The sequence below is a fragment of the Perca flavescens genome, chromosome 14 (genome assembly GCF_004354835.1).
Source record: "Perca flavescens isolate YP-PL-M2 chromosome 14, PFLA_1.0, whole genome shotgun sequence".
Taxonomy (NCBI): domain Eukaryota; kingdom Metazoa; phylum Chordata; class Actinopteri; order Perciformes; family Percidae; genus Perca; species Perca flavescens.
The window spans coordinates 2,869,113-2,887,494 of NC_041344.1; the positions used below are offsets into that span (position 1 = coordinate 2,869,113).

Here is an 18,382-nt window from a genome sequence, read left to right on the forward strand (position 1 = left end):
TGATATCACCAAGTTCCCATTCACTCCTGTCCCTGTGAAGAGTGAAGATGATGAAGAGGAAGGTAGGAACAACGTTAACAGAGTTTTTTTTAGGGAGGAAAAAATCTGCCGAAGTCAAGAGCATAAAAGTTCAAAAGCTGCCTTGTTTCCTCTTTCCACTGTTCCAACAATCACCACTGTGGTTTGGTTGAAATAAACCCTTAATTCACCCATTTACATGTGGAGATATGCTATGCTTAATTCTAGAGGTCGACCGATATGGCTTTTTCTCTGGCTGACGCCGATCTTTAGAAATCAGGGTCAGCCGGTAAATGCTGCTGATTTTATTTTGGCCGATATGTGCTTGTTTTTAAACCTCTGTTTGAAAGATAAAATGTAACACTAATATACACAAAATTTCTCAACAAAAACATTAATTGCACACTTCAATCTGAACTTGTATACTTAAATTAAAAATGTATAATGTAAAAACATAGATTGTATAAATTATGTATAAAAATATATTAAATGAATGAAACAGGTAAGAAGAAAATACTTTGTCAAATACTTTTCATTGAAACAAAATAAAGTTTAGTGCACTTAGCAGCATTTATCAAACTTCTAAGAACACAAATCTGCAAACTTTCATAAATAAAATAAATGTATATTATTAATTATTTATTACAAATATTATAAAAATATATTATAGTATTAAAAATAGTTTGATCCATACAGAAAGTAACATCTTATTAACCTCAACACTGTTTCCTCCTAACTCCTGTTGAATCACATAAGACTAGGGCTATCTAAAGTAAATTCTTGTTCACTTTGTTAGATCATTTTTCATTTGTTGAAGTGTTATATCTGTGTTTTGGGGATCCTGCTGTTACTTGTCATGTTGCACTCATTTAGATCTCTAAGTTGTAATTTAAAACTCGTCCAGCCAATTTAATAAAATTAAGGGTTTTATTCGTGCTCGAGTCCGTAAATGCAGTTAATGGATAATGGCACGGAGAACTGAAGGCTCTGATAGCAACGATTAGCTGCATTAGCGGTTAGCTCCGGTTAGCTCCGTTATAAAGGAGTGAAGGACACTGCCACGGATAAGGGTAACAACCGAACTCTGATGAATGACGTTCAGGGAGCTTTCACCGCGGTGTGGCCGCGGTGTTTCTACGGTTTTATAAGTACAGTTAATCCCACGGCAAAACCACCAGCAACATGCTGCTACTAACGATAGCCTCTGAGCCTAGAGTGCATTGCTGTTGCAGCGCATGACTTCACAAGGGGAGGGGCTGTAGGCAGCTGGTCTGGGTGCGCTGTCAAAAATGTCGCTTATTCATGTTTTTAACTCTAAGCTGCCCGCAGCTGCGCCTGCCTATTAATTGGCTTGATATACTCGGATATCCGTCGATGCCGATTATGTAAAAAATTATTATTAATCTGTTGACCTCTACTTAATTCACCCATTTACATGTGGAAATATGCTGTTTCTATACACGCTAAAAGTCCTGATTATTTACATGGAGTCTGGTGGGTTTGGTGATGGTGATTTCGGGGCTGTTTTCTAGATTAACAAAGGTTCTTATTTAATAGGTATTCCCTTAGGACTGTATAGGTGATGGTTACATAGTAGTGATGTTTTCCTTGGAACACAACAGCATAGTATTGTAACCACTGTGTGTGTGTGTGTGTGTGTGTGTGTGTGCGCATGTGTGTGTGCATGTGTCTGTGTGTGTGTCCATAACAAGAACAAATACAAGATACAAAAACATGATGACAAGGGAGAAGCACGTGACCAGCACCCGCTATGGTTGCAAGCGACTGAGCTCCGGCACTCACCTCTGTATTTCATTAAATAATCAGGTCTGTTACTTTTTCTTCGGCGCCAAATTGTTTTGTCCGTTATCACGGTGACTCTGTGAAATGCCTGCAGGCACGAAAATGCAGGTCTCGTTGTCCCATAAACTATCTACTCGTTCAGAGAAATTTTCTAGCGTGTCGGCGGCTAATGGAGTAGTGGCTAACGGAGCAACTGATGTGAAAACGTTCCCTAATATGGAGGAATTAATCAACCGGGTCTTGGAGAAGCAGATAAGTGTGCTTAAATCAGTGATCTACAGCGCACTGAGGGGAGTGCTGGCTGAAATGAATGCCTCGCAGCAACACATCGGGGCAGAACCAGAGATGCAGGGAAATCATGGTATGTGAACCGGACCAATCTGACTGCGTCACATTTACGATCCAGCGGCTTTGGATCTACTGACCCCACTAATAATGCCCGAAATGATACCAAACGTCTACAGTAGTACAAATAGGTTATCTACTCATAAAACGATGGGTTGGAAAGTTTATAAGTACACGAGGAGTTTATTTAAATAACACTTGCCTGCTGGATTCTGCTCTCTGCTGCTGCCGGCAGTAAGACGAGTGCTTAGGGACCGTCTACAAATTACAACACCGAAAAGAGAAATATTTATTAATTTAACTTTTTTTTTTTTTTTTTAAACTAAGTGCTGTAGTATAACTAGCAGGAGACAAGTAATAACTGAGGTAAGTTTGGAGACATTACCTTATTTAATCATTAAATGAATCAATATTTTTGTTGCATCTCTTTTCGGTGTAGTAATTTGTAGACGGCCCTAAGCACTCGTCTTACTGCAGGTAGCAGCAGCAGAGAGCAGAAGAGAACAGGCAAGTGTTCATAAACTTCTGGTGTACTTACAAACTTTCCAATCCATCGTTTTATGAGTTTATTTGTACTAGTGTAGAAGTTTGGTATCATTTCGGGCCATCACTTTAACGAGGCTGAAAATACATGACAAATACTGGCTGGTAATCCTAAGGATACTGTATGTAAGTTTCGAAGCCAAGCTTTAAAAGGTAACTTAACCAGACAGAAAATAAATGATAAATGCTGGCTGGTCAGTTTACAGTCCGTTTAACATTTAAGCTAGACTGAAAGAACATGAGGGACACCGTCTGTTCAGCTCATAGTCTGCTTATTGCTCCAACTAGATTGGTCTGTTTTTCACATAGCTTAGTCCAGAAATTGTTCGAAGGGGTTTATAATATTGTTCATGTTTAACATAAGAATTCACTAGACCTGTTTCAATTAACCTGTGACTTAAGACAGAAGGTGTAGTTTTGAGCTGGAGTTTTGCGCAAACTGCATTTGATGTGGTCACGCATCTTACAAATAGGGGAGGGGGTCTCAGAGGGTTAGGGGAATTATTTAACTTTTTATGTTTTTGCCACACCTTGCACAGAGCTAACAGTTCACCCTTTGCTACAGATTTGCCAGCAAAATCCAGTAGGGTACTCACTAGTGACGAAACCAAAACCAAGGGCTCCATCGTGTTGCTGTCGTGGAAATGCACACTTACCATAGACAAAAGCAGTAAAGACTTTTAAGGCAGGATATCTTATATATGTACCACGACAAGAAGTAGGAAAATAGCATTTGTCTCGGTATATGCACCGGCTATATATGACGAAAGTTTCTTCCCACGCCTAACAATGAATTGCTTTATCTCAATGAATATTCACTAATAGGGGGAGACATGAATGCAGTACTAGACTTAAATCAGGATAGATCAGGGGTCAACCACACGAAAGCCCAAAAACGCATATCGGACATGTTTAAAGCAGTTGTGGAATCCCACCATCTTAAAGATATATGGAGGATGCACAATCCTACTAGCAAGGATTACACCTTCTTTTCCACACATCACCTCACCCACTCCCGCATTGATTATATTTTGTGCTCCAGTGAGCTTAAGGCAATGTTCCACACAATAGCAATAGAACCAGCAATTCTGTCTGATCACAATGCGCTGATAACCAAATTCCGTTGTGATAGGTTAGGAGAAAGATCTAAGAGATGGCAATTTAATAATTCCCTTCTCCAAAACACAGATTTTGATGTAGAGTCTAGAGCCAAGCTGGCGGAGTTTATATCAGTCAATACTGACTCAGTTTTGGACTCGGAGTACATTTGGCAAGCCACTTAAGGATTTATTAGAGATTTCACATCTTCCTTTGCGGTCAATTTGAAGAAAAAGAGCGAGGCAAGGATTGCGGTGTTGGAAGAACGTTGCAAATCATTAGAGCAGTCTCTAAATACGTGTTTTTCTAAATCTACACATACTCTTTTAGTCACAAATCGAGCAGAGCTAAATGATTTGCTAAGGAGAGCTGAATTCATAATGCAAAAAACAAAGCAAATCCAGAGCTGCTATCAACAGCATCCTCACAGGCAGAGGTATCTCAACAAATCCTAAAGATATTGCTGCTACTTTCCAGTCCTTTTTATTCAAAGTTGCATGAATCCACCTGCAATCCGGATCCGACACAGTGCCAAAAGTTCCTGAAAGAGCTAAACCTGCCTCTTCTTGACCCAGAGAAGGCTGAAGAACTGGGTCAACCTATAACGTTAGAGGAACTTAAATCAGTGTTAAAAACAGCTAAGAAAGGGAAAACACCAGGGTTGGACGGAATTCCATCAGAACTTCTACAGTACTTTGACATACTAGGACCTACCATTTTACAAACTTTAACCTCGGCCATAGAGAGGGGCACCTTTCATCAACAAACCAACACTGCATTAATTCCGGTCATAGAGACGTAGTAATGCCTGAGCTCTCTACAGCAAGAATTAACAAAGCCAAGTCACTGACTGTAGACCTATGGAGAAACGCAGCAGCACAGGTGTCGGTCCTGGAGACCTCAACACCACAAGAATTAGAAGAGAGCAACTAGGCAAGATGTGATTTTTGTTTTCTTATTTCGTATTTTGTTTTGTTTTGTTTTCCTCAAGACCGCAGAGGGTGGGGGGTGGGTGAGGGTTTTGGTTCCTGTTCAGTTGTATTTGTTTGTTCTGTATGGTGTGTGTGTTCAAAGACATAAAAAAAAATATATATATCATAAAAAAAACATGACAATTCAAGTCATCTTAACCGGTACGTAGACTTAGTCATATTTTAAAATCTCCAATTAGCTTGTAGCACTGACTCATGTAGGGCCCTATGGAGTCTTATAGCTTTTTTAGAGTCTCATTTTCACACTGGCCACCGCTAAACAACTTTTCTGGGGGAAACCCTGAAACCTCTAAGGTTTAGCTGACATTAACTTCTGTCTGTTTTTGAGGTTTGCCTCCAGATAACAAAAGCCAGATTGTTATTAAAGAGGAGCAGCAGGAGTGTAGCTCCAGTGTGGACCAGCAGGAGCCAGATCCCCCCCCACACATTAAAGAGGAACAGCAGGAAATGTGGAGCAGTCACGAGGGAGAGGAGGCTGACATCACCAAGTTTCCATTCACTCCTGTCCCTGTGAAGAGTGAAGATGATGAAGAGAGAGGTAGGAATAACGTTAACAGGGCTTTAGGGGAAATAAAGGGGGGGGGATCTGCAGAAGTCAAGAGCATAAAAGTTCAAGAGATTTTATTTTAGGAGTAGGGATCCTTTCACACTAGTCTTGCATGTCCAGACCTTCCTCCACAGTGCTGCAGAAAAAGGTCTGGCTAGTCCACACAGCATTCCTGGATGGATGAAAAATGTGCTCTGGCTTATTGGCATTCCTTTAAACCAATCACAATCGTCTTGGGCGGCGCAAAGTGCCGTACAGAGCCACGGTGCCTCTGTTAAATAGTCTCGGGAAGGAACTTGTTTTAGTGTGTGTGTGTGTGTGTGTGTGTGTGTGTGTGTGTGTAACATGAACTCACTTCCACCCTGAAAGAAACATTTGTAAAACCAGAAAGTCGGGTTCTTCCAGCTCTCACAGGTCTAAAGCTGCAACTATTATATAAACTGAGAGTGTTTCCCTGGAGAAAACTACTGCACATTCTCTTTCATAAATGTTCATGAAAATAAAACGGATTAAATTGTTGATCTCTTTGAAGAAACAGCGTGGTAAATATTTAAATGCTAACTTTATGTGAGCTGTTGCAGTCGGTGCGAATAGAGAAACTTTAAACATCAGTTGTATCACTTACAGAGCCATCAATCTGTGTAAAAATAAACCACAGTTTCAGATAAAGTACACACTAGAGATGCTCCGATACCATTTCATACCCTAGGGGTTTTGCATCAAGCATACCGTATCCTCGCTGACGGGACAGGTGCCTACAGTTACAGTCCAGCGATACACATCCTAGTTAGAGGTAACTCGTGTTAACGTTAGCAGTTTCTGGCGTAAGCTTACTGCACTAGCTAAACACTATAACTATTTTATTCTTTAGTGTCTGCTTAACCATTAAGGGACGTAAATGTCTAACTGGGAACACACACCTAGAGCGCAGTCACAGCCTGTATGAGACATGTATGAGTATGAAATAGCCTAAAGCTGATAAACTGAATTTGAAATAGTTTCTTTGTCAAGTCGTTCTTATTATTTTCAAAAATAGATAAAAATGGACAACTCAACTGCTTCAAGAAATGCCACATTTGCGAGTGCTGACCCTGTTGCTACAGTGGGTAAAGCCTATGTAATTTGGCTATTTTTAGCCTACTTTATGAAAATTAATCGCCCCCTCGCAAATTACAATTTACTTGCCCCCTTAGTCATTTTAAGTTGCCAGGATGTGGAATGAAGCAATCTGAGGACAGTGGTTGAATCAGATCATAGGGTGATTTTCTCTTGGCTTTTAACTGCTCTTTGATGTTTTATGTAAAGCACTTTGAATTGCCCTGTTACTGAAATGTGCTATACAAAAAAAGCTGCCTTGCCTATCTGACTTAATGGGTTGGAGGAAAGCAAAGTGTGCTGTGTGAAGATAACTAGGAGTTGTAATGGCTTACCTGTGGCCGACAAAACTCATTTCATGGTCTCTAAGGTGGAGGATGTTGTAACTGCTGCTTTAGACGTGTTGATTCTGGCTCCACTGTATGTGAAACTAGGCTGAATCCTGAGATCTGGGGAAAACTTTACTTCCGGCTTGAAGGACCAATTATTGAATAGGTATTAACTTAGGACTGTATAGGTGATGGTTACATATAGGGATGTACCGCTTGAGGAAAGAAATAATACTTATTGGTCCATTAAGTTGCAATAAAAACAGCCATCCATGTCATTTACATAGAAGAATGTCAACATTGTCCAAATACAACAGTCTTACTAGAAATATAAAGGTACAACTAAACTAGCATTAGCATTAGGAAGCCACATGGTGATTAGATTAGCTCTGCATCAACAAATGTCTCACCAAAACACAGTGAAAGACTCAAATAATGTCCAGATCAGACAATAATGATTGGTTTTACTCCCGGTTCATCAGAGACACACACAAGTTGAACCATTTGAATGCAGAATAGTCCACTTCGCACTCTGTTATTCTGACAAGTCTCTTGTTATGCCTCTTATTGTGGCTATATGTAACTTTCAGTTTGCGTTGATTCTAGCGGCCGCTTTGGACACAAGTGGTAGTGTTTTTACCACATCTGCTGTCGTAAAGGTCCTTTCTTTACGGTGCTTTATTGCCCACTGTATTACTGAGTTAACGTTACCGGAAGGTCATATAGTCGCGATGAAGGTTTTTGCTCAGAGAGAACATCATTAATTTACCATAAGGGAATACGTTACAGATGCATTGCTTACAGTAACTTAGCCTACTGATCTGATATCCTATTCGGGGTGGGTTTGGAATCATATACAATACCGTAATTGTCTCCATCTGCTCAAAGCCCCACCGAAGTTGACTCGCCTGTCGTCACTTTCAATAAAACAAGATACAGTTCCACAACATTTCTCTGTATGTGTTTCCTGCAGATGTTGAGCAGCTGTTGGTGGTTAAAGAAGAGGTTCCCCCTGAGCAGCAGGAGTGTAGCTCCAGTGTGGACCAGCAGGAGTGTAGCTCCAGTGTGGACCAGCAGGAGTGTAGCTCCAGTGTGGACCAGCAGGAGCCAGAGCCCCCCCCACACATTAAAGAGGAACAGGAGGAACTGTGGAGCAGTCAGGAGGGAGAGCAGCTTCAAGGGCTGGAGGAGGCTGATATCACCAAGTTCCCATTGACTCCTGTCCCTGTGAAGAGTGAAGATGATGAAGAGGAAGCTCAGTCCTCACAGCTTCATCAGAAACAAACTCAACACATGGAGACAGAAGCTGATGGAAAGGACTGTGGAGGACCAGAACCAGCCAGGAACTCACATCCACTTTTACAACCAGAGACTGAAGACCAGACTGGAGACTCTTCTGAACCTGAGACTGATGACAGTGCTGATTGGAAGGAGACCAGAGAACCTCAGTCAGCTTTAAACTCTCTAAAACATGATTCAACATGTAAGAAAACATTCAGCTGCTCTGAGTGTGGGAAAAGATTTGGCCAAAAGGGAAATCTGACTAGACACATGATTACTCACACAGGAGAGAAACCTTATAGCTGCTCAGTTTGTAATGAATCTTTTACACGGAGTGAAAATGTACGGTCACACATGAGAACTCACACAGGAGAAAAACCTTTTAGCTGCTCAGTTTGTAAAAAATCATTTACACAGAGTGGAGATTTACTAAAACACATGAGAACTCACACAGGAGAAAAACCTTTCAGCTGCTCAGTCTGTAAGAAATCTTTTACAGAAAGAGGAAGTTTACGGTCCCACATGGTTGTCCACACAGGAGAAAAGCTTTTCAGCTGCTCATTCTGTAAGAAATCTTTTACAGAAAGAGGAAGTTTACGGTCCCACATGGTAGTCCACACAGGAGAAAAACCTTTCAGCTGCTCAGTCTGTAATAAATCTTTTACACAGAGAGGAAGTTTACAGTCACACAGGGTAGTCCACACAGGAGAAAAACCTTTCAGCTGCTCAGTTTGTAAGAAATCTTTTACACAGAGAGGAAGTTTACGGTCACATATGGCTGTAGTTCACATAGGAGAGAAAAGATTCAGCTGCAGTGTTTGTAACAAAAGATTTTCCCGGCGTTCTCATGTCAAAACACATAAATGTGTTGGTCCGATGGAAACAGAAGCTGATGGAGAGGACTGTGGAGGACCAGAACCAGCCAGGAACTCACATCCACTTTTACAACCAGAGACTGAAGACCAGACTGGAGACTCTTCTGATCCTGAGACTGGTGACATGGAATAACGTTTGTGACTTTTAGGTCCAGGCAAGACTCCTCAAGTATCAAACAAAAATCTTTATGTATCAACATTTAGATAGAAGACATGATATTGTGTGGTAGGAAAAGGTACACTTATTTTAACCTTCCTGTTTTCCTCGGGTCAAATTTTCAAAAAGTTTCGATATGAGAAATTTGGGTTTCTTTCAACCAAATTGTTAAAAAAAAATAACGTGGGTGGTTAGGGTGACAACACTCTTCACAAGTAAAATAAATGATTAGTTTACTACTTTCATTGAATTTGGGTGTTTTATTCAATTTTGTAGCATTTGAAAAAAAAATTATGAAGGATTGTTGAAAAAAGTGACAAAAACTCCATTGGAAAAAAAAAAAGGTTTCAATTTTAAATTTTGACCCAGAAAAAGTTGCGGGAAGACAACACAAGGGTTAAATATTTTATTTGATTTTGTTTTGTAATGTCTGTCATATAATCAATTATAATCAACAAATTAGACAAATGTATTTTATATGACCCACACATATATTCACTTCTTTCTAAGTAACGCACGTTTAGCAAGATTCACTATTAATCATGTATCAATAAATAAAGTAAAGAAATATATTTGTTTGATATGACCGGTGTGGTACATCAGGACATGCGGAGTACCCTCCAGGATTAAATAAAGTGAAATCATTTGAAGTAAACCATCTGTTGACTAGCATGTACGTTAGGAGTTATTGTCTGGGTCACAACGACTTAACTGTTCTTAAGAAAAGGAAGATGAGAGGACAGTTGGTAGTAAAAATATCACCAGTTCAGGTCCATCTAAAGATGTAACGAACGTGAGGTAACTGAGACCTGGTGCTAATACGGCACCAGTGCCTTAACAACCGTTATCTACCGGACCGAATAGCAACTCTGATTCCGGTGCCTTATTTAGATGCCTGCGCTTCTCTCTGATGCTCTGAAAATTGACGTTAGAGTCAACTGAAACATCGCCGCACGGGATGCTAGTTACAGTAACACTACACTCGACAGCAGGTAACCTTAGCCTACCGTTAGCTACCAGTAAACACGGTTAAAATGCTGACAGCTAAACGGTGTAAAAGTGTCTGTATTTCACTGTAGAGGATTCCAACAGCAGTCTATAGCTTCCATTGTCTGAAAATCAACACCGATGTTGTGTTGACTTGAGCACAACATCCTTGTGCTGCATTTGAAGTTGTTGTAAAATACCCTTTTCCCATCCAGTGGTTGTTTTTTTCGTTTAACAGGAATTTGCTGGTGAAATAAGTTATTGTTATAAGTTATTGTTATTATATGGCTTTAGTTAAAAACATTGTACATAGTATTGTGAAACCCCTGACTCATATATTTAATCAATCATTACAAACAGGCCTTTTTCTAAATCAAATGAAAGTTGCGAAGGTCATTCCCATCTACAAAAATGGAGATAAGCACTCTTTCTCTAACTACAGACCAACGTCTCTCCTTCCACAGACCTCATAAATATTAGAAAACAATGGCAGTGATGGAGCTAATAGAACAATGGCAGTGGTGGAGCTAATAGAACAAATATCTACAGCTATGGATCATAAGGAATTCACTGTAGGCGTTTTCATAGATCTAAAAAAAAAAAGCCTTTGATACAATTAACCATAAACTGTTAATGAACAAAGTGGAACAATGTGGGATTAAATTAAACAAGAAGTCTGATTTATTGAGGGTTACATGTGGGGTCCCACAAGGCTCAGTTCTGGGTCCAAAATTGTTTCTTTTGTACATAAATTACATTTGTAATGTGTCTAAAATATAAAACTTGTTTTGTTCTGGCAAAAACCTTGAGCAGCTTTTGGATACAGTGGAAACTGAACTAGACACTTTAAATCGATGGTTTAATCTTAACAAGCTGTCACTGAAAATAAATAAAATGAAATGCATAATATTTGGACATGGGAATTTCAAGAATTTTAGAGATATGTTAGATAATATTGAAATAGAAAGAGTGTCTGAAAACAGATTTCTGGGAGTTGTCATATATCAAAAAATATGCTGGAAACCGCATGTAAATCATATTAAAACTAAAATAACAAAGTCCATAAAAATTCTGAACAAATCCAAAGACATTCTTAATACAAATTCATTACATTTATTAAATCAATCTTTCATATTGCCATATTTAATTTATGGAAGTTCGGGAGAAAACATATAAAACAATCACGAATCCAATTTTCTTACTTCAAAAGAGAGCAATCAGAATCATAAATGGGGCAAATTATCGTGAACCGACAAATCGGTTATTTATAAAATTACAGGTACTTCAATTAAGTGAACTTGTCAACCTTACAATAACACCAATAATGTACTAATGTAAGATTCATGGAAATTCATTAGGGAACTCATCACTGATTGGCTCACCCTGACATTCTTACCCTAACCATAACCAGTCCCACTCCTCTTGCCTAAACCTAACCAACCCAACCGGAGCAGGCAACGAGTAGCCTACTAGCCATTCAGGAAAGAGTCCCCTAATGAATATTCATGAGTCTTCCCCTACCACCCTGCAAAAAAAACAATTTGCGTTCGCGGGCCCTGACTTGCGCAATGGCATGCAAATTATCCAATCCAAAATGAAAAAAACAAGATCTCACCATCAGGGAATCAAACCCCAGACTCCCAGACCATAGCTCAGCGTTCTAATCACTCACCTAGCAGTTCTTGTGGAATGTTGTACAACTGTTTACGACTTGATGTCTTCAAGCCTCAGTTGTTAGGTAACCATACTGTATAAAAAAAGTAGGATGTTGGCGATATTAACAGCCAACAGTAGGGGGTGAAAAATACAATCACTTACTGTATATGTTACGTGTAAAAGAAACTGACGAAGAAGAGTAGGCCTACTAGTCTGGCTATCAGGCAGCAGCAGAGTTAATTTCACATCAGCAAGAGGTACTGGTAAGTGCCAGGAGCAGGACACATTATATTAGGCTGCCTTTATCCCTACATAATTTCTGTTAGGTTAATTTGAAACATTAAACTCATTAGCAATTAATCGCGGGTTGACCGCGATTCATTTCTAATGTTGATTAGATTGAAATTGATAGGGCCTAGTCATTTTCATCATTTCACAGCCTTAATATCAATCAAATCAAATCGAATCAAAAGTGTAATATGACATTGACAAAATATTAAATAGGTTATTCAAGGCTAATTGTTAAACACAAAGCAACACATGTTATATCAATAATTGCTAATAACCTATCTTTAAAATCATTTGTTTATTCAGGACGAAGATAGTTGCAGCACAAAAGATGACAGGGAGAGTGCAGGGAAGTGCCAGGATGTCCCAGGATGCTCTACATCACAATATTTCACACGGCCCAAGTCAGATAGTCACAGCCTGGAACAATTTTTTGCTTACCACCCTCAGCAAAAGCCTAAACACCTGTCTCTACAGAGAGTGTTTAGTTGTTAAGATGGTACCAACAGCAAATGACTAATAAACACAACCCTAATTATCATCATTGGTTTTGAGATGTTACTTGGTGTGAATACCTTGTCTGATAGGCTACAGTATTGTGGCAGAGTATCAGGACTTCCTGGCTAGTGTCTGTCGCACACGGCTAGGGGCGAATGGCCGGATGATGGGCCTATTTGGGAGGAAGTCAAGGGCTATTTTGTAGCCCCAGTCCGTCCCAGTACCGGGGGTGCAAATATTTTTTTTTTTTAAGGGATGCCAGGAAAAGCTGGCCTCCTTTTAGCGTTCGTAGCATTTTACTAGCCTCTAGACAGAGTACAGACAGGACTGCACCATGCACGCAGTGTGACAGAGGGGCGCTGTTTCGCTCTACCAGCAGAAGAAAATTATAATGGAAAGGGAAATTGCAAAATCAGTAAAAGACAAAACCGTACATTTTTATAATTCCTGCAGTTAAAAATATAAAACACAATTTAAAATATAAAAAATATTTTAAATTATAACATTTATTATAAAATTTATTTTTGAAATTTTATTTGAAAATAAAAATGTATTATATATTTTAAATTATGTTTTATATTTTTATGGGGAGGCCAGGCTTCCTTTGGCCTCCTAGAAAAAAACGCCACTGCTAGCATCATCTTTAATTTGGTTTATGGTTTTCTCAGAACTCTGAAAATGTAATGAAGTGTTTGTCTTTTCTTCAAAAGTGTGTTATAATCATTTATACTCGTGTGTTTTTCAGAGGAAATCTGGTAACACTTCCGGACTTTTATTTTGAAGTTCAGAAAATGATATGTACCGGAAGCTGTAGTCTTCACTGCGGCTAACTTCACAAGATGGCGTCTAGTAGAAACGTGTGTGAGCAGAGTGTCTTTGTTGTGTAGAGAAAGAGGTAAAATGTGTAAAGTCCAGATGCTGAGAGCGTTGGTGGAGCAGCGACTAACTGCGGCTGCTGAAGAGATATTTGGGCTGTTTGAAAGAACGATAGCAGAGTACGAGGAGGAACTTTGTCGTTCAAAAGAGGAGAACGAGCGACAACGGGAGCTACTGGACGCTGTTTACAACCCTCAGCTTCGGCTACACAGAGCAGGTTTGGTCATTAAACCTTCAGTTGATCTTTCTCTCCTTCCTGGGATCTCTTCTCTCAGCAACGATATGACGATAGGACGTATGGAAATAAGCATTTGTTCATAAGATCTATTGTAATCTTCGCTCTTTAGCTGGCCTTCGCCAAACCCACCAGACTCCATGGAAATAATCAGGACGTTTATCATGGTAAAACACACTGTATTCAAAGTGGACAGAAACTAAATCAAACTACCAAAAGCCGTCTTGGTTATTCTTCCCACTGTTCCAAAAATCACCACTTTGGCTTGGTTGACATTAACCCTTAATTCACCCATTTACATGGTGGAGATATGCTGGCTCTATACACGCTAAAAGTTCTGATTATTTACATGGAGTCTGGTGGAGATATGCTGGCTCTATACACGTTTGGTGATGGTGATTTCGGGGCTTTCTAGATTAACAAAGGTTAATAGGTATTGCCTTAGGACTGTATAGGTGATGGTTACATAGTAGTGATGTTCACCTTGGAACACAACAGCACAGTATTGTATCCACTGAGGCTTAGAGTGTGTGTGAGAGAGAGAGAGAGAGAGAGAGAGAGTGTGAGTGAGAGAGAGACTGGGGAAAAATGCCGATTTGGTTGTCTGTGGAGAGCAAGTTCCCCCAGATCTCCACTAAGGCTATGAAAGTCCTAATCCCCTTCACCTCCACCTACTTGTGTGAGTGTGGATTGTCCACACTGACCCTGATTTAAAAACAAATACAGATCAAGGCTGCAGGTGGAGAACAACTTGCGTTTATTTCTCTCTGCAGTGCAGCACCACATCGAATACCTCTGTGCATCAAAAGCCTCCTTGTTCCCACTTATGTGGATGATTAAATTGAAACTCAAAATTGTGTTGTCTTGAATGCATGAATTGGTTGGGCCATAGTGTTGATGCTGCTCTTGTAGTGCAAATGACTTGAATGCCGCATTTTGTTTGTTGTTTAAATCTGACGTTTTATGTGGCTGAAATCGTTAAAAAAATGTGATGAAAATATGTGAATCTGTTCGATCTGATAACATGCCTTCAATGCAGTTGACTGTTAAATGCAGATGTGGCGTCAGCTGATTTGGGGCTTCAGCCCCGAATGTTTTGAGTGTAGCCCCAAATGTATTTTGAAAAGTTGACTGTCTGTGCGTCGCTTTGAATCGAATTGAATTGAAAAACTTTATTAATCCCGATAGGGAAACTGGTTTGCCACCAACCATACAGCAATCGAACACAATACACAACTAACAGACAAATAAATAAATAAATAATTCTGCATTAGGAGACTAATAGACCCTGATAAAGAGAAACAATTTTAAGAAAAATTCAATTTCACAATACATAAATGTAAAAAACAAACACTATAGAAGACAAGAATAATATCCAACAGTTAACAGTGTTGGTTAAAATATCTAACCGCTGCGGGAACAAAAGACCTTCTCATGCTCTCACTAGAGCACCGAGGCATTACCAATCGCTCACTAGAGCACCGAGGCATTACCAATCGCTCACTAGAGCACCGAGGCATTACCAATCGCTCACTGAAAGAGCTTCTGAGTCATTTGAACAAGTTGTGTAGTGGATGGCCTTCAAAAAGCAAGAACATTTTTAGTTTGGAACTAATCCTCTTCTCTACAGTAACCTCCAGTACATCCGGGTTAAGACCAATAACTGAACCAGCTCTCTTGATTAGCTTGTTTATCCTATTTTTGTCCTCAACAGATATACTGCCCCCCCCCAGCACAGTACAGCATAAAAAAGAACACTAGTCAAAATCCCTTGATAAAAACATTTAAGAGCTTCTTGCTGATGTTGAATGATCTAAGTTTTCTCAAAAAGAATAATCTCGATATGGTAACAATATGGTGCAGGTTAGGGATGGGCATTCGATAAAATTTTCTTCGTCGATCGTCGGGAGAATTAACGATCTACTATCGATTTAATCATTAATATTTGTATATTAAAATTCAGCGGCTCGGCTGTCCTTACCTACTCTAAGGGGAGGCTCGCATTCACCCAATTTGAAAACCCCTGATCTAGGCTGTATCAGATATGATCTAGGCGGTATCAGATATGATCTAGGCTGTATCAGATATGATCTAGGCGGTATCAGATATGATCTAGGCTGTATCAGATATGATCTAGACGGTATCAGATATGATCTAGGCTGTATCAGATATGATCTAGGCTGTATCAGATATGATCTAGGCGGTATCAGATATGATCTAGGCGGTATCAGATATGATCTAGGCTGTATCAGATATGATCTAGACGGTATCAGATATGATCTAGGCGGTATCAGATATGATCTAGGCTGTATCAGATATGATCTAGGCGGTATCAGATATGATCTAGGAGGTATCAGATATGATCTAGGCGGTATCAGATATGATCTAGGCGGTATCAGAACTTAGTCGTGATGACTGAATGTTTGACATCGTTTTAAATCTGTTTCTACATGCAGCCTCTCGGATTGTCTGTTCTGTTTCCTGCAGCGATTAAAGAAGACGAGCCGGAGGCCCCCCCACACATTAAAGAGGAAGAGGAGGAACTGTTCCCATTCACCCCTGTCCCCGTGAAGAGTGAAGATGATGAAGAGAAAGGTAGGAACGACGTTAACAGGGATTTTAGGGGGAAACACGGAAGTTCAAGAGAACCAGGTTTATTGTGTAGTAGGAGTATGAGGCTACATTGACATTGCTACGTTTTGGTTTAAAAAAGTATATCTTCTGCTATGTTCCCCCTGTCATTCCCCCTGCTCTGGTGTTTCCCCCTCTCATTCCCCCTGCTCTGGTGTTTCCCCCTCTCATTTCCCCTGCACTGGTGTTTCCCCCTCTCATTCCTCCTGCTCTGGTGTTTCCCCCCCCTCTCATTTTCCCCTCCTTCCCCCTGCTCTGGTGTTTCCCCCTGTCATTCCCCCCTGCTCTGGTGTTTCCCCTCTCATTCCCCTGCTCTGGTGTTTCCCCCTCTCATTTCCCCTGCACTGGTGTTTCCCCCTCTCATTCCTCCTGCTCTGGTGTTTCCCCCTCTCATTCCCCCTGCTCTGGTGTTTCCCCCTCTCATTCCCCCTGCTCTGGTGTTTCCCCCTCTCATTCCCCCTGCTCTGGTGTTTCCCCCTCTCATTCCTCCTCCTCTGGTGTTTCCCCCTCTCATTTCCCCTGCTCTGTCATTTCCCCCTCTCATTCCCCCTGCTCTGGCATTCCCCCCCCCCCTCTCATTCCCCCTGCTCTGTCATTTCCCCCTCTCATTCCCCCTGCTCTGGCATTCCCCCCTCCCCCTCTCATTCCCCCTGCTCTGGTGTTTCCCCCTCTCATTCCCCCTGCTCTGGTGTTTCCCCCTCTCATTCCCCCTGCTCTGGCATTCCCCCCTCCCCCTCTCATTCCCCCTGCTCTGGTGTTTCCCCCTCTCATTTCCCCTGTTCTGGTGTTTCCCCCTCTCATTCCCTGTGTGCTGGTGTTTCCCCCTCTCATTTCCCCTGCTCTGGTGTTTCCCCCTCTCATTCCCTGTGTGCTGGTGTTTCCCCCTCTCATTCCCCCGTGTGTTGGTGTTTCCCCCTCTCATTCCCCCTGCTCTGGTGTTTCCCCCTCTCATTCCCCCGTGTGTTGGTGTTTCCCCCTCTCATTCCCCCTGCTCTGGTGTTTCCCCCTCTCATTCCCCCTGTGCTGGCGTTTCCCCCTCTCATTCCCCCTGCTCTGGTGTTTTCCCCTCTCATTCCCCCTGCTCTGGTGTTTCCCCCTCTCATTCCCCCTGCGCTGGTGTTTCCCCCTCTCATTCCCCCTGCTCTGGTGTTTCCCCCTCTCATTCCTCCTGTGCTGTTTCCCCCTCTCATTCCTCCTGTGCTGGTGTTTCCCCTCTCATTCCCCCTACTCTGGTGTTTCCCCCTCTCATTCCCCCTGTGCTGGTGTTTCCCCCTCTCATTCCCCCTGCTCTGGTGTTTCCCCCTCTCATTCCTCCTGTGCTGGTGTTTTCCCCCTCTCATTCCTCCTGTGCTGGTGTTTCCCCATCTCATTTCCCCTGCTCTGGTGTTTCCCCCTCTCATTTCCCCTGCTCTGGTGTTTCCCCCTCTCATTCCTCCTGTGCTGGTGTTTCCCCTTCTCATTCCTCCTGTGCTGGTGTTTCCCCCTCTCATTCCCCCTGCTCTGGTGTTTCCCCCTCTCATTCCTCCTGTGCTGGTGTTTCCCCCTCTCATTCCCCCTGCTCTGGTGTTTCCCCCTCTCATTCCTCCTGTGCTGGTGTTTCCCCCTCTCATTCCTTGTGTGCTGGTGTTTCACCCTCTCATTCCCCCTGCTCTGGTGTTTCCCCCTCTCATTCCCCCTGTGCTGGTGTTTCCCCCTCTCATTTCCCCTGCTCTGGTGTTTCCCCCTCTCATTTCCCCTGCTCTGGTGTTTCCCCCTCTCATTCCTCCTGTGCTGGTGTTTCCCCCTCTCATTCCTCCTGTGCTGGTGTTTCCCCCTCTCATTTCCCCTTGCTCTGGCTTTTCTGAGCCACTAAACCAGAGACATTTGGAAACACTTCTGACCCGTTTTGGTTTGGAATCTGCAGAGTTGTGTTTCAGTCTCAACAGCTCCAAACGGAGACTTTTGGCAACACCGACACTGACGCCAACGTTTACCAGCAGAGTCTCCACTATCGCTGAAAATGTCTAACTTGTTGTTCTAACTTTCATTTTATGTTACATCAGATTACGGTTTAAAATGAAACTTTTTGCTCCACAGCTACACTCTAAGAAATAAATCTGTAGAATAACAGAATGTTGTGGCAGTTCGT

At 41.5% G+C, this 18,382-nt stretch overlaps 1 protein-coding gene across 1 annotated transcript; it reads left to right on the forward strand.

Moving 5' to 3' along the window:
• The first annotated feature begins 2,037 nt into the window (after positions 1 to 2,037).
• On the forward strand, positions 2,038 to 18,251 carry LOC114568492 (gastrula zinc finger protein XlCGF8.2DB-like). The gene is made up of 5 exons (XM_028598104.1): positions 2,038 to 2,182; positions 8,218 to 8,918; positions 13,736 to 13,790; positions 16,111 to 16,218; positions 18,100 to 18,251. The coding sequence occupies exons 1-5, from the start codon at positions 2,038 to 2,040 to the stop codon at positions 18,249 to 18,251; spliced, it is 1,161 nt and encodes a 386-aa protein (XP_028453905.1).
• Positions 18,252 to 18,382: the final 131 nt, after the last annotated feature.